Here is a 17,300-nt window from a genome sequence, read left to right as displayed (position 1 = left end):
AGTTCATCTCCTGTGTTACAAGATTCCTCTCCCACCCGCTACCCGAAGGCATGCTATGCCAATGGAGGAGTTTTTACTGAAGTGCTTTACAAAGATGGAGATATATGAAAGCTACATTTATTTGCAGCTCTGAAAAACTTAAGGATTTTAAGCGTACCGGTTACACAACTGTTCATTTTATGACTTCAAATGATTTGAGGATTAAATTATTTTGAAAGAGTATCCAAATAGTAACTGTTACTTATTGATGGATTTTACTAGGTAGATGCCCAGGTCAAAGAATCTGTCAAACTTATGTTTTTCGGTGACCGACAAGAAGACTTTTCTGAATCACTACTCCAATGGCTAACATCCAAATTTGTGAGCAAGAGCGATCTGCAGGTTTTGTTACAAGATCTAGAGCTGCAAATCCTCAAGAATATTACTCTCCACATGTCTATTACAAACCAAAAGCCAACCTCTGAAGTAGTAACAAGTGCAGTAAATAATGCAGTGATTTCTGGCATCACAGAAGCGGTAAGCATTCTAAAATAAATGTTGAAAAGTTTGGTTCATAAGTTGATAGCTATTGTTACTTAGGGTAAAAGTTGTTTTTAAAGGATTTTATTACAGTACATAGTTTGTCATGTCTAAATATAACAAGTTAATGAAATTGGTTTCAAATAGGAAGTTTGAGGGAGATAGTTTAGAAGTTTAATGGCAGTTAAGAAAAATAATCTAAAATGCATTGAAATTGTGCTTCATATAATATCTAAAGAGCTGTCAAAAGTTTCACTTTGGTTTTCCACTGTTTCAGTAGCAGTTTAAATAAAATCTTATAGCTTTTGATTGTGGACAGCACTGTTTGGGTGCACGTGTTGCCCAAAAATAACGTCCTTATATATTTTTTTGTGGTGATACAACTTGGGCCTGGTCTACACTACAAAGTTAGGTTGATGTAAGTCACTTTGCATCAGCCAATTTGCATCTATGCCCAAATTTGTCTCCAGCTGATGTAAATGCTCTGTTAAAACGACGACGCCATAAATCCACCTCCATGAATGGCATTGAGCCACGGTTGACTTACTGAGTTGATGCAGTGCGAGTGTAGACACTGCGTAACATATGTCAATCCTAACAGTACTCCAATAGCTTTCTCACAATGCCTGATAGTGACTGCCCTGGACCCACAGTGAACTCCACTGTCCAGGGGTTACAGAGACTGGAATCTACCTTACCACTTACAAAACCCCACTTTATTTTTGAAATGCCTTTTCCTGATTGCCCCGCTTGGCAAGCACATCTAGCAGTTCTCCCTTATTATGTGTAACTGCCCTACCAACCGTGTCAGCTCCGTACATTAGACTTGCTTCTGTCTGGAGTAGATGAGGTATTAGATCTCCTGGGCCTGTGGGAAGAAGAGGTTTTTCAAACACAGCTATGGAACAGCTCCAGAAACATGGACATCTGTGAAATAATTGCATGGGGGATGCAGGCGACGGCATATGACAGGGATCAGCAGCCGTGCCACATGAAAGTGAAAGAACTGTAACAGGCATACCACAAGGCCAGGAAGGCCAACATTTGATCTGGTGCTGAGCCACAGATCTCCTGCTTTTACAATAAGCTGCATGTCAGGGTTGGCAGAGTTCCCACCAGCATCCTGCAGACCACTGTAAATACCTCAGAGGAGCCTGAGACAGAGACCCAGTCTGTGAACAATGAGGAGGAGTTGGGAGACATGGCAGGGCTGGGGGTCCAGCTATGTCATGAGCCAGGACCTGTTCAAGACTCCACGTCAGTCTGGCCAGTCCCATCAGCAAAGCACCGATGAACCTGGTGAAGGGCAAGAAACCTTGGGTAAGTGTGTGCATTTTCCCTTACAGTGTTTAAATGTAAAGATGGAGACCAACCCATCCCCAAGTAAACAAGGCATAGGCATCTATTATTTTCATTGTTTGACTCTTCTGAGAAGAGAGAGCAGTACAACAAACAGAGGTAGAGTTGGTATCTGCATTTCACTCCCCTGTTCGGTTAGGTGGGGGTGGAAGGAGAGAGGGAGCAGTTTATGTACATAGAGGTGTCCCTTGCATCCTCCTGAGAAATTTGTGACACTTTCATGAATGTACTCTGCAGTTATCCCCCAAAGGTTTCTAGGGATGGCTGACTTTGTTATTCCTCCACCGTAGGACACTTACCCACACGCCTCCGTAAGGAGTTCTGCTGGCACAGTTGCAGTAAACAGGCTAGCAGCATATGGCCCCGGGTGGCTTTGGGACGCTCTCTCTGCCTTTGTTACTCTCAGAAGTGAGATAATATAAAATCACCACCTCCTGTTGAAAATAGTGCCAATATTTAGCACCGTTGTCCTATACGCGTATCCATGGAGAAAGGGATTGAAATTTTGTTTCATGCAACCAAAAATCTTAGTGCCTGCCTCCCCACGCTCCTCCTTTGCCCCTGCTGAGCCATACACACCATGGCTGAGAGTGGAGAGCAGTGCTGTGCAGAGATACTCCAAAGCTGAAGTGTCAATAAGCATGTCATTAAAAAAATTATGGGAATAAGGGCAGGGGATTTTGAAACTTGTATCTTTCCCTTTCTGTTGTAAATCCAATGATACATATCTCTGTTTCATCTGTAGCTGCTCCATTGTGGCCCCCTCCACACCACTGGAACCCTGAGGAGAAGAAAGAAGAGGGCTAGTGAGATCCTGCAAGCCAGTGATGCATCAGTCTGCAAACAAAAGGCCTGTATGGCCAGCGTGGCAGATGGCATGGAGAGGGACAGAGAGGATAGGAGAAAATGGAGAAAGACCCAGAAATCCCAGCAGGAAAAGGAGAGAGCTTCTCAGGCAGCAAACACAAATGCTGCATACTCTGGTTGACCTACAAGTCCAGTAGTCACCAACTTGCCACCCTTTGCAGTCCCTGGAGAACTCTATGGTGGCAGCTTCCCATGCACCCCAACATTCCACCTGGCATCCTGGGCCCCATCCCTCCTGTGGATAGTAAGGAAAACTACAGCTTCACATACACTGTCCTATGAGAGCCACAGTTGCTTTGTGTAGCCAGAATAGACTGCACTTGTGCACTGAAATGGACAGAAATGTTTGCTGCCTTTCTGATTTTAAAATTCTGTTCCATTAATATATGTAAGAAGCTTGTATTGTATTGTCCTTTATTATATGCACATTGGTTATTTTGCACTGTTTTTGTCACTCAAATTTCTATTAAAAAATATATAATTTTTTAAAAAATAAATTTAGTTCACCTCTCCTACTGCAGAATGCATAGTGGTACTCAAGCACCCAGTACTTTTAAGTTTATGGCACCACAGAACTCATAGGTTCAACAAAACACCAGATTCAACAAAACACTAGTCAAGTGTATAAATGTACAGCAAGCTGCATGTAATTCATAAGTTCCCTAAAAGACAGTGTCATATGTATAAATGTACCACTAGCACTACACAGTTCCTAATTGGCCCTACTGGTTTGGGGGCTCAGCACAGACCAACATGGTGCATTAATATGGCTGACTATTATAGTGCTCTTTCAAAGTCTTCTACAACCGCATAGTTCCACATTAAGCCCTTATGTCTTGCTATTCAAACTCAGCAGCCACTCCACCTCCACCCTGGCAGCTTTTCCCCTTTGCCTCAGAGATATTATACGAGGCACAGCAAGCTGCTATAACCTTCGGGATACTTTTTTTTTTTTCCCCCTGAAATTCAGTATTGGAAGTAAACACACCAGTGTCCCTTCAGTCTACCAAAAGCACTTTCAACTGTCCTCCTTTAAATACTGAGCTGGTGGTTAAATCTTTCCTGTGTGCTGTCAAGGTGGCTTTTAGTGAACCATGGGAACAAGGGGTAGGCAGGGTCTTCCAGTATCGTTATAGGGATTTCAGTATCGCAGTGATGATTTGCTGGTTGGGAAAGAATATCTGTTTTCAGCTTTCTGAACGGTCCTATGTTCTTAAAGATGCGAGTGTCATACACCTTCCCTGACCAGCGCCCATTTATATCAGTGGAGCATCCCTGGTGATCCATCAACACATGCATAGCCATAGAAGAGTAAGCCTTTTCTGTGAATGTACTCTGTGGCAAGGTGGGCTGGTCCCAAAATAGAGAGATGCATGCCAAGTATCGCCCCACCGCAGTTTGGGAACCCCACTGCTGCAAATCCATCCACTGTGTCCTGTACAGTACTGAGTCAGTCCTGCATAGCAGGACACTATTAACGGCCCCCAGTGTGAATTGTCTAACTCCAGAATGATTTCCCACTGACCAGTACTAATCCAGCATTGCAAGCTTCCAAGTGTGATTGCCATTCGCTTCTTAACTGTCATCGCAGCTCTTTTTCTGGTGTCCCTGCGCTGGAGGGCTGGGGCAGACATTTGAAAGTGCTGCAGCTACTGCATCTCATCCTATACCTGCCTTGCGATGCATCTCACCAGTCAGTGCTCATTTCTCAGGCCCAGAAGGGCCGCTCCACTTTCTGCAGCTGCTCGGTGAACACCACCAGCAGCCTTGAATTGTTTTTCACTCTGTCCCTTAACAGTCTGTCCTTGAAGAAATCGTCATGTGCCCAAGTATTGCAGTTCTTTCTCCGTGTCTGCAGATATCAGGAGATCTTGCATCCTGTATTTGCAACATTCATAAGGACAGTGCAGAGCTGCGTGGGCTCCATGCTTTTGTCAGAGATGGCCGATGCAGAAAAGGGTTGTGGGGGTTTGTTGGATTCTTAAAAGAAGCATGAAGATTACGGGATATGGATGGCATTATGGGATGGAGAAAGTTGTATGCAGGAACTTGACCTTTCACTCCCAGAGGTCCCTGCATGATTCATTTCTATTTCACAACACATTGCGAAAATTTCCCAAAAAGATTTTAGCTATGTGGCAGTGTGTGGGGCACACTGGGATGCCTTCCTGTGGTGCACTGCACTCTACTTTGGCACAAGCACTCCTGAGTACATGCAGTGCAGACACAAGCAGTGTACTAACATGGGGCAGCTGTATGCTGATGTAATTTGCATCAACCAGAATTTGTAGTGTAGATGTGGCCTTATGCTTCAGTCAGCAGTCTCCTCTGGTGGATTGTTAATTAGGTAGTTACAATAGACTTTCTAGTCTTGTGACTTAGAAAACTATTATTCCTATCCTAAAACAAGTAGCCACATTGGCTGCAATAAAGAAATATAAAGTAAATTCCGTTACCCTTTATGATCTGTAATGCCTGTCAAACCATGCTATCTTGGGAGCTGAGGAATACCTAAAGTATAAAGAAAAATAAAATATAACCTAATGGAGAGAAGACTGAGACTTACAGAAACGCCATTCAGAGTGATCTAGTGTGATGATCCTAGTCTGACTGGCACTCATCAAAAATTGGCTAATGTATCTTAAAGATATTGGTTCCAAAGATTCTGTGATATAGTACAATTTTATTACGTGTTTATACTTATCTTAGTTAATAAAGACTGTTGAATGCATGTATATCTAATACCAAACGTTTTCTTTTTCCATACTCTCTCTCTTCCCTTATATCTGTAGCAAGCACGCATTATTGTAAATAATGCATTGAAACTCTATTCTCAAGACAAGACTGGTATGGTGGACTTTGCTTTAGAATCTGGAGGTAAATATAGCAAAAAAGCTATAAATAGATCAGTCTGCTATTTGCAGCAATGTAATCTGAGTTGTCAATTTTTGCAGTAAATCAAGAATTGTGTCCAATGCTTGACAAACAATAGGAAAAGTATATTTTTTGTATTATTTTGTTGAGTTGGATGTTAATAGTATACACCATAAAAAGTGCATACAAACTTAACTCTGAACTCCTGGTTGCACTGTGGAAACACACTGATATACTTGAAGTAAGAAGTATGGCACAAGTTTGAAGACGCTTTAAAAGAAAATACTGAGGGATAATTAAGCAAGAATAGCTATTTTGTATGGTATACATATTATGAACATGAACTAACTGAAAAAGCACATACCTGTTCAGTTTTTTAAACTTCTTTTTCAAAAATACAGTTTCATTTCAAGCTGAAAATAGTACTTATTTTCTGAGAAATATGCTACTGTTTGAAAAGTGGGGTACAGCTTCCTTAATGTAAAACTCTATTTAATCTGGGGACAGGATGCTTGCATTAAAATAACTATGTTTACAGGAAAGTTACTAGAATTTGACAGGATTTGAATATTTCTTTGAAAAGAATCACTGGCATGTTCAATTTGGAACAATATTTTACTGAAAGCAAGACTAGTTACCTGATGAAAAATGGAAACACTTCATTATTTGTGTTTTAACCTGACTCTTCTTTTTGAGGTGGCAGCATTCTGAGTACTCGCTGTTCTGAGACCTACGAGACCAAAACAGCTCTAATTAGTCTCTTTGGAATTCCTTTGTGGTATTTCTCTCAGTCTCCCAGAGTGGTAATCCAGGTAATGAAAAACAGAATATACTTAAAATCCTGTTGTTTTATTTGTATTTCTGTAGCATCAAGTCATGGACCAGGACCCCATTGTGCTATGAAAGTTGCGTTTTAAAGCTACACGGTCAAGAAACTTTGGATACCAGAATTTTTCTTGAAATGGAAGATGCATCTGGAACTTCATTTCTGCTGAGAATAGAACCCTGTGCAGAGAGCCTACACAAGGCCTAGTCACCATTTAAATCACACTTAAGCCCTATTTGGAGGATTTAAATGTGACTAAGGAGGTGCATAGGCCTTGTCCAGAGGGCCAGCCCAAGGAGAATTTTCTCTAAAAATGAGAGAAATAAGCACAGGCCAAGGCCTGTCATTAGTGGTTTTGAACACTTCTGTTTTTTGGTTGTCTAGCTTGAAACATTTGAAAGAAGGCCTGGTTTTCAGAAATTTCTGGACACACATCCTATGAAATTTACGCCGCTTTAGGGAGAATCAGTTTCGGCAAGGAGATCACTAATCGCTTTTGACAATACTGGCTATAAGTTTTATGTAGAACCCCAACTGCTAGGGAGGAGGACAAAAGAATAGTGGGGACAAAGTCAAAAAGGGTAAGGCACAAAATTAGTTACACCTAATAAGGGACATAAGGCAATAAGAAGAGATCAGTCAGCCTAACTTCAAAACTAGAAAGATACTGGAACGAATTAATAAACAATCCATTTGTAAGCACCTAGAGGATAATAGGATTATAAGGAATAGTTAGCATGGATTTGTCAAGAACAAATCATGCCAAACCAACCTAATTTCTTTCTTCTACAGGTTTTCTGGCCTAATGGATAAGGGGGAAGCAGTAGACGTGATGTATTTTGATTTTTAGTAAGGCTTTTGATGCTGTCCCACAGGACATTCTCATAAGCAAACTGGGGAAACATGGTATAGATTAATTTACTATAAGCAAGGTGCACAACTGGTTGTAAGACCATAATCAGAGTTATCATCAATGGTTCACTGTCAAATTGGGAGGGTGTATCTTGAAGGGTTCCGCAGGGGTCAGTCCTGGTTCCAGTACTATTCAGTGTTTTCATTTTAATGACCTGAATAATGGGATAGAAAATATGCTTGTAAACTTTGCAAATGACACCAAGCTCGGGCGGGGGCAGAGTTGCTCGTGTTTTGGAGGCTAGAAATAGAATTCAAAAGAACCTTGACAAATTGGAGAATTGATCTGAATTCATTAAGATGAAATTCAGTAAAGATAAGTGCAAAGACCTTCACTTAGGAAGGAAAAATTACATGCACAGCTACAAAATGGGGAATAATTGGCTAGGTGGTATTGCTGAAAAGGATCTGGGGGTTATAGTGGAACACAAATTGAATATAAACCTACAACGTGATGCAGTTGCAAAAAAAAAAAAAAAAAGACGCTAATATCGTTCTTGGGTGTATTAACAGGAGTCAGAGTAGCAGCCGTGTTAGTCTGTATCTGCTCACAAAAGCTTATGCTCTAATAAATTTAAGTCTCTACGGTGCTACAAGTACTCCTTTTCTATTAACATGAATGTTATATTTAAGACACAGGAGATAATTGTCCTGCTCTACTTAGTACTGGTGAGGCCTCAACTGGAGTATTGTGTCCTATTCTGGATGCCACACTTTAGGAAAGATGTGGACAAATTGAGGAGAGTCCAAAGAAAGCAACAAAAATTATCAAAGGTTTAGAAAACCTGGCCTGTGAGGAAAGGTTAAAAAACCTGGACATGATTAGTTTTGAGAAAAGAAGACTGACAGGGACCCAGTGAGTCTTCAAATCTGTTAAGAGCTGAAATAAAGAGGAGTATGGTCAATTGTTCTCTATGTCCAGTGATGGTAGGACAAGATATAATTGACTTAATTTGCAGTGTGAAAAATTTAGGTTCGATATTAGGAACTAGAAGGGTAGTTAAGCTCTAGAAGAGGCTTCCCTGGAAGATTGTGGAATCCCTGTAATTAATTTTTTAAGAACAGGTTGGATAACCCCCTGTCAGGGGTGCTCTAGATTTAGTTGTTCCTGCCTCAGTACAGCGGGCTGGACTTGATGACTTCTTGAGGTCCCTTCCAGCCCTACATTTTTATGATTCTATCAACAACAAAAATTGCTCTTGGCTTCTTAACTCTTGCATACTTATAGGCATATTGTATGACAATAATGCTATCTGGGGGTATAATTTAACTGTCAAAGTTGGTTTATTCACCTATTTAGTGCTGTCCTTTATGTCTAACATCTAACTTTTTTCAGACTACTTTGAATACATAATATTAAGGGTTTTTTCCCCCAACAAAGGTGAGGAATAACTTGTAACTTGTATTGTCAGCCTCTTGCACCAGAACACCAAGTACTAGCCATTGCAAAACATATTTGAGAATAAAACATTCTTTCATTACTGAAAATACTTATCTGGTAGTTATGTTTTCTGTCTTTCTGTACAGTGAATAATTTAAATCATACCTGTAGTGCATGTTCTCTCAAATTTTTGAATCAAGAAAATGTCCATTCAGCTATTGTAGAAAAATGAGAATTGATACTTTCTGACCCTAATGCTGATATTGCAGAGGAGAAATATCCTGCTTCTTGCAAACAATGTTTTTTGATCTGGTAATTTGACCCAAACTCTCTCTTAAATAGACAGAATTGTTTTTCATGTAACAGGGTACAAAGTATAATCAGTGGCATAACCTAATCAAACTAAACTTTAATAACTCAATTCATTAGAATGTTTTACCAATATGTTCAATATTTTTCTCCCCTGCCCCCTCTTTAGCCTGACATATATCCAGGAAACTGCTGGGCATTCAAAGGATCACAGGGATACCTTGTAGTTAGACTTTCTATGATGATCTACCCAACAGCCTTTACGTTAGAACATATACCAAAAACACTTTCACCAACAGGAAATATCACGAGTGCTCCTAAGGATTTCTCAGTATATGTAAGTCTTTCTCTGGTAAAGTTAAGGTATTAAATGTTTTTGTTCTGTTTGGATAATTTGAGTAGAACAACTATTCACAATTTAAAACAGTTATTAGTGTAAAACAGTCCTCTATTTTAATATTTACATTTATTGCTCTTAAATGTACCTCCTTTTGTAGAGTTTTGAGATCTATGAATGAGAAATAATGTATAAAAGCTACGTATTTTTAAAAATTCTAATGCTTCCGTTATTTTACCCATCTAGTTTACAGAGAAGTGCATTAAAGCAAAGTAATCAAACTTATTACACTTGTGTGATGATTATCTAAAGTGATCTTCAAGTCCAAGCACTTTACGCTTTCATAAAAGGAATGGATCATAATCCTTTCAGGCACTGTCACATAACAGTAGTCTACAGCTGTATGGCACAGTCATGGTCCATTTTGACTTCTGGAAACTGTTTTTATTTCCAATTGACATGAAATATGTAAAATAGTGAGCATTGATACCCATCCCAGTCTTCTTCAATCCCACCCTTTCCTGGTCCCACCTTTTCTTTCATTCTTGTTATTCCTGGACAACCCTTATTTTCTCCACAATGATAATTAGTGGTTGTACTGCCCTCCCCTGTTAAGAATGTGACACCCTATAACTGCAACCAAACTTAGTTTTGTCATTCTGATTATCTGAAATTTGAAGGGAAAAAAAAAATAATCAAGGCTGAACTCTTGATAGGGTCTAGAAGATGAATATCAGGAAGAAGGTACCCTTCTCGGACAGTACGTCTATGATCAAGGAGGAGAGTCACTACAGATGTTTCAAGTGACGGTAAGCCCACATTAACAGAAAATATACAGCGGTTGCCAAAGCCACTTGACTTTGCCTCTTGCAGTAGTAGCGGTAATTTAATTTTAACGCTGCTTTGATACATTTGCTGATGCCTTTCACTACCCGTGTGCTAGTATGCAAAATGCTAGCGTTCTGAAGCGTGATTCTAATTGAACTCTTGCACTGATAACTGCCATAACTTAATGGCATTATTCCTGACTTGCGCCATTGAAATTGAAGGGTCATTTTGGCATTTTTATTTTTGCCTTCCATAAAACATGCATAATGATGAATATTTTTCAGCATCAGAAGTTTGCAATATCCATATTAAATCAGTTGGACTACAGTTAAACTGGTCCCACCACACAGTGGATTAGATCAGTAACTTTCACTCAGTAAAACTATACAGTAGCACTGTTCATCTGAAATTCTCTGTGACCTGGAAAGTTACTGTGGCTTATTTTAAAAGTTATTCTGCTATAAAAATCTTATTCCTGCTTTCAAGCCTTTAAATAAAAGCATTAAGAATTATTCTACTTCATCTAGACCTCCAGCAGAGCATGGGAAGTCAAGCAAAGACCATGAAAATTTGACAGCTTGTGTAGATTGCAAGAGACTATCCATAAATTGTGATTACCTTTTGGGTATATAATTTAACTACTTAAGTAATTAATGATGTATGCAGTGTAGTGATTTGGCTGCTACTCTTAAACAACTTTCGGTGATCAACATCGGTTGTCTACAGAGAAAAGTAAAATGGTGAGTGATGTCTGATTTTTTTTTTTTCATGTTTTTCAGGAGAAAAATGAAAATGCATTCCAGATAGTGGAGCTAAGAATTTTGTCTAATTGGGGCCATACAGAGTACACCTGTCTGTATCGGTTCAGAGTGCATGGAAAACCTACTGAATAAACTAGTACACTACAGCTTTTTTGTTGTATATTTTCTGTTTGTATATATTGGAAAACCTAGAACACTGGAATCTTTAAAGGATGAGGATCTGTGACATGTACTGCAGGATCAATACTCCTTTTCAGTAAAATGCAGGCGACTGCCAGAAGAATTGTATACAAACTCATACCTGCTCTGATGCTCAGCTTGTAATTGCCAGTCAGCTTTATATTTTTAATGTGTCCATTCTGAGAAAAATATTGCATGCAAACTACTCTGGTTCAAAAGCCAAGTTGGCAAATAGGTGATATTTATTTTATTACATTTGAATGTACAGTTTTTAAATAAGATATGCTTTCTGCAGCTAGAAATGTGTTTTTTAATACAGGCCCCATCTGCACACTTCTATTACCCTGGCTCCCTATGTCAAAACGTATAAACACTTTTAAACACTAATTGTGGCTAATGTATCCTTTAGTTGACCATGACTTTTGAACTTGTTGCTAGGCCCAAAAGGACTTCCTGAGTAGATGCAGAATGAGATACATGTTACTGTCAAGGAAAGTGAATGGAACCAAAAATAGTTTAAACATCAGAGGCATAAAAATCTTTCCTCCAACATGGAACCATGCATTAATGTAAAAGCCAGGGTTGATTTTAAACCACTACAGTTAGTTTAAGTTTTCTTCCTATCTAGTTTCCTTTTGACTTAGCTTGTTAGAATAATCACTCAGTGTACTAATCTTTAGTAGGCTTATCTCATATACCAAGGTGAGAGTCTGGCTAGTGGTCTGCTGATAAGACCAATTCAGAGCTCAAATTGTAGAGGCAAAATCTTGGTGTGCAGAAATCTCTCTTCAGCACAGGATTAGTTGGGCTAGCTCACTTTATAAGTGCTGTACTGTGGAAGCACTAAGTGAAAATAGGTTCCACGTCATAGACTTAACTTTTAATTTAAAACAATTCTGCAGAGAAGTAACTTGCAAAAGAGGTCCACGCTCAATGCCACTATATTTAGACAATGTTTCCATTTTTATACCCTTAAAGTGGAGGATTCATTACCCATTGAAGAATGTTAGAGCAATGACTCAACAGCATTATCTTACTTGATTTAATTGGAACTTGCATTGTATTAACAGACTGCATTTTTTTAACAGACTTCTTGCACAGCTCTCCTTACTTAGAGGCTCATTTTTGTAATTTTATTTCTGAATGTTACTGGAAACCCTTTATAAACAAGATTCCTGAAAAACATTTATGTGGAGAAATTATCTTACTGTTGTAATGCATTTTATTGGGTCAACTTAATTACAGATGTGCTATGTTACATTTTTCAGAAAGATGAATGATGGTGCTGACTGGTTTTCTGAATTAGATTTCTGTATGTTGCACAATAGTCCTCAAAATGTTTTTAAAAAATCTCCATAGAAAGAGTGTTTTAGTTCAGCTAGAAACAGAACCAATGGCCTATGCAGAAGAGCTAGATAAAACATGTACAGGTGTTTCATATAAGTTAAATATTTAAATCAGAATTATCCTGTATAAATTGGAATTAGGATCTGGGGTGGGAATATTTTGAATAACACTAACTTATTTTTAAAGAAGCAAGATAGGACTTTGTGCAATGTATTTTTGTAAATGCTTTTCAAAATATTTGTCTTGGTATTCTTTGCTGCCTCCAAATGGACAAGATGCTATTGAGATGTTTAAATAAAGAGTTTTAATTTTTGAAAGTGCATGTAATATTTAAAACAAGTAATAAAGTTTCTTTTCTGTATTTATGCTGAATCTGTTTGAATATTCTGGCTAAAATAACTAATGTAGGGTAACCGCTTTTAGAATAAATTCATTTTTCTACATTTTTAATAAACAAATACATTTCAGTGTAAAACTGCGGTGAAGTTCAATCCAACTTTATTATGAGGATATATCCCATAGCTGTGGTGAGAAAAGAGGATGGTAAATGGACACAGGGCAGAGCAGTACTATATATAAATAAAAACATTTAATATGTGGGAAATTCCTTCAGGAACTGCAGGAGGGGTAATGCTAGAGAGTAGTCTTCTACTTTTCACCCTCTCCCTGCTCTCTAGAAAGCTCTGCCTTTTACTTTCATTGTCTTCTGTCAAAAGGGATTTATGCATGCAGAAGGGAGGCAGACTTGGTTGATACATAAACTCCTGTCCCTTACGGCTATTCTACACTACGCAGGTTGACATAAGGTGGCTTATATTGACCTAATTATGTCAATTCTACACTACAGCCTTCCTGCTGATGATATAAGGGCCTTACTTACACAGACTTAACTCCCCCTCCATGAGCTGTAAGGTGTACTCTGGATGTACCAAATATTGTTTCAAAACTAGTTATAGTACCCAGAACTGTTCCTGAGAGGAAAAGCTTTAGAGTTAACTATCAAGCATGAGACACTGCATTGTGGGAATTGAGGACTAGCTCAGCAACTGCAACCCTAGTGGCTTTCTGCCCACTCTTAGAAGAAACAGTTCTAGGCTTACCTGGTTCAGATGGGCCTAGCTACTAAAGACATTGTCTGAGGTATTGCAAACGATGCTTGTAAAATACCTCCAGTGGCTATTGTGTGTAGATGCAAGGCATTGCATGGGCACTATCAAATTACAGTATTAAAACAACAATGCAATGTAGATAGGGCCTTTTGTGTATTCACAATTCCTGCCTTAGTGTGCAGAATCCTTTGCACTTTAACACACTCTAGGTGTTGTACAACCAAATAATTCCTCAATCATTCATAAGAGCAGAACACAAAATATGCCACAGCCAACCTCATATAACTACTTATGGGCACTTAAATATGTGGAAAGGCACCATGCTTGTAATGGGTAGTCAATTACAAAGTTCAATGGGTTTTGTTCATATGTGTAAGTGAAGACTCCTGCTGTAATGAACCTTGAGAATAAAGCAGAATCTCTACATTGTCTGACATTTAGTGCAAATTGTACTGACAAGTGGACTCTAAATATTCTGCAACTAGAGGTGGAACATCCAGATTCACTTTCTGTTGTGGACTGATGGGTATTCAAGTAAACTCAAGTCTGTAGCAGCACACTATTGCAAATAAAAACAAGCTTCTGTAAAATCCCTGCAAGCTGCATGGAAACTTTTTAAAGACACCATAATCAAGGCTCAACTTAAATGTATACCCCAAATTAAAGAACAGTAAGAGAACCAAAAAAGTGCCCCTGTGGCTAAACACCAAAGTAAAAGAAGCAGAGAGAGGCAAAAAGGCATTCTTTAAAAAGTGGAAGTTAAATCCTAATGAGAAAAATAGAAAAGAGCATAAACTCTGGCAAATGAAGTGTAAAAATATAATTAGGAAGGCCAAAAAATAATTTGAAGAACAGCTAGCCAAAGACTCAAAAAGTAACAGCAAAAAAATTAAGTACATCAGAAGCAGGCAGCCTGCTAAACAGTGAGTGTACGATCGAGCTGCTAAAGGAGCACTCAAGGACGATAAGGCCATTGTGGAGACACTAAATGAATTCTTTGCAGCGGTCTTCATGGTTGAGGATGTGAGGGAGATTCCCAAATCTGAGCCATTCTTTTTAGGTCGCAAATCTGAGGAACTGTCCCAGATTGAGGCATTGACAAAGGTTTTGGAACAAATTGATAAACTAAACAGTAATAAGTCACCAGGACCAGCTGGTATTCACCCAAGAGTTCTGAAGGAACTCAAATGTGAAATTGCAGGACTACTGTCGTCTGTAACCTATCATTGAAATCAGCTTCTGTACCAAATGACAAGGACAGCTAATGTGATGCCAATTTTTAAAAAGGGCTCCAGAGGTGACTCCAGCAATTATAGGCCAGTAAGCCTGACTTCAGTTCTAGGCAAACTGGTTGAAACTATAGTAAAGAACAAAACTGTCAGACACAGAGATGAACATAATTTGTTGGGAATAGTCAACATGGTTTTTGTAAAGGGAAATCCTGCCTCACCAGTATACTAGAATTCTTTGAGGGGGTCAACAAGCATGTGGACAAGGGGGATCCAGTGAATATAGTGTATTTAGATTTTCAGAAAGCCTTTGACAAGGTCCCTCACCAAAGGCCTTTAAGCAAAGTAAGAAGTTGTAGGATAAGAGGGAAGGTTCTTTCAAGGATTGGTAACTGGTTAAAAGATGGGAAACAAAGGGTAGGAATAAATGGTCAGTTTTCAGAATGGAGAGAGGTAAATAGTGGTGTCATCCCAGGGTCTGGACTGGGCCCAGTCCTATTCAACATCTTCATAAATGATCTGGGAAAGTGGGTAAACAGTGAGGTGGTAAAATTTGCAGATGATACAAAACTACTGAAGATAGTTAAGTCCCAGGCAGACTGCAAAGAGCTACAAAAGGATCTCCCAAAACTGGGTGACTGGGCAACAAAATGGCAGATGAAATTTAATGTTGATAAATGCAGAGTAATGCACACTGGATAACATAATCCCAACTATACATATAAAATGAGTGGTCACAGCTAATTTAGATCCCATCAAGAAAAAGATCTGGGAGTCATTGTGGATAGTTCTCTGAAAACATCCACACAATATGCAGCAGCAGCCAAAAAAGCAAACAGAATGTTGAAAATCATTAAGAAAGGGATAGATAATGACAGAAAACATCATATTGCCTCTATATAAATTCATAGTACACCCACATCTTGAATACTGCATGCAGTTGTGGTTGCCTCCATCTCAGAAAAGATGTATTGGAATTGGAAAAGGGCAACAAAAATTATTAGGGGTATGGAACAGCTGCTATATGAGAAAAGATTAATAAGACTGGGACTTTTTAGCTTGGAAAAGAGACATCTAAGTGGGGATCTAATAGAGATCTATACAATCATGATGGTGTGGAGAAAGTAAATAAGGAAGTGTTATTTACTCATAACACAAGAACATGGGACTACTAAATGAAATTAATAGACAGCAGGTTTAAAACAAACAAAAGGAAGTATTTTTTCACACCATGCGCAGTCAGCCTGTGGAACTCCTTGCCAGAGGATGTGAAGGCCAAGACTATAACAGGGTTCAAAAAAGAACTAGAGACATTCATGGAGGATAGGTCCATCAATGGCTATTAGCCAGGATGGGCAGGGATGGTGTCCCTAGCCTCCGTTTGCTAGACAGGGATGGATCACTTGATGATTACCTGTTCTGTTCATTCCCTCTGGGGCACTTGGCATTGGCCACTGTCAGAAGACTGGATACTGGGCTAGATGGACCTTTGGTCTGACCCAGTATGGCCATTTTTATGTATCCCTTTCCCCCAAAATTCAATCAGACATTAAAGTACTATGCTGTTCCAGAATGACACAACAAAACTTAAACAGTAATGTTGAGTAAGGAAGCTGCAGATTAAGTCAGATAAAAATATATATTTAAACTTGTCCTTTCTGTGACTTAATATAATTTAGCAAAATTAAGAAAATGGTATTTGGTTGCAACTCCATTGGACTGCATTTGAACAAAAGTCCTCAAGGTTTTATTTTCTTTTTTTTTCCCTTGCACAAAATTTGTGTGTGTAAAACAGTTGCCCTCTAGTGGAATAAAACTTGTTGAACCCTTTGAGAGAAACCACACAATTCCATGTTAAGCTACTCAGATCAGTAGTTGTAAAGATTAAAATACAGGTCATGTGCATCAAGCCATGTGCAATATGGCATCAAGAAGCCTTGTATTTGCTATGTCATCCACCCCATGTTTTCCCTGTCTGGGACATTTTTTAAGACTCAGTGGAGAGATACATAATTGAGCGTTATTGATCGTGTGGTAGCCTGTACTTGAGTATTCACACAACATTGTCAAAACAACTAGGCTCAGTATAAAACCTGGGATGTGGGGACAGATTTTTCTGTGAGTTTTCCAAAGCTGTCCTCAGAAATCTAGACGGGATGTTCCTAGCCCACTGCATCACTCTGTTAGTTTTTCCTCTATTGATGCGTGTTCGTTAGACTCCAGAATCCGTTCTTGACACTGGAAATCTTATGTAAGTGCCCAGTGTTAATTGTTTTTTTCCAGCAATATTTAAAGTTAACTTGCAAAGAAGAAATTGGTTTTTGCTCCTAATGACGTATAAACAATGAACATTTTATTATTTTTTAAAAGGGAAGGGCATGAGCAGGGAACTGGAGAGTGAGAACTAGAAATTCAGATCTCCTTTATCCTGGAAGTCTCAGGTGACTGAAGGGCTAGTAAAG

The 17,300-nt window shown here is 38.9% G+C and overlaps 1 protein-coding gene and 1 long non-coding RNA gene across 51 annotated transcripts in view; both read left to right on the top strand.

The window, feature by feature from the left end:
- Positions 1-12,861, top strand: part of SUN1 (Sad1 and UNC84 domain containing 1) — a 60,738-nt gene extending 47,877 nt beyond the window's left edge. For all 50 annotated transcript variants that reach the window (XM_043524310.1, XM_043524306.1, XM_043524286.1 and 47 more), the window contains 6 exons: positions 262-516; positions 5,538-5,622; positions 6,316-6,431; positions 9,217-9,384; positions 10,101-10,193; positions 10,992-12,861. In XM_043524310.1, coding sequence (XP_043380245.1) covers positions 262-516; positions 5,538-5,622; positions 6,316-6,431; positions 9,217-9,384; positions 10,101-10,193; positions 10,992-11,105 — 831 coding nt within the window. In that variant the 3' untranslated portion in view covers positions 11,106-12,861. The remainder of the gene's footprint in view (positions 1-261; positions 517-5,537; positions 5,623-6,315; positions 6,432-9,216; positions 9,385-10,100; positions 10,194-10,991) is intronic.
- Positions 523-5,537, top strand: LOC122462106. The gene is made up of 2 exons (XR_006284458.1): positions 523-1,839; positions 2,624-5,537. It is a non-coding gene; the product is annotated as an uncharacterized LOC122462106 (long non-coding RNA).
- Positions 12,862-17,300: the final 4,439 nt, after the last annotated feature.

Source organism: Chelonia mydas, chromosome 10, assembly GCF_015237465.2.
Source record: "Chelonia mydas isolate rCheMyd1 chromosome 10, rCheMyd1.pri.v2, whole genome shotgun sequence".
Classification (NCBI taxonomy): Eukaryota; Metazoa; Chordata; order Testudines; family Cheloniidae; genus Chelonia; species Chelonia mydas.
The sequence above is the reverse complement of the archived record's forward strand: the minus strand, read 5'-3'. Positions and strand labels throughout refer to the sequence as shown.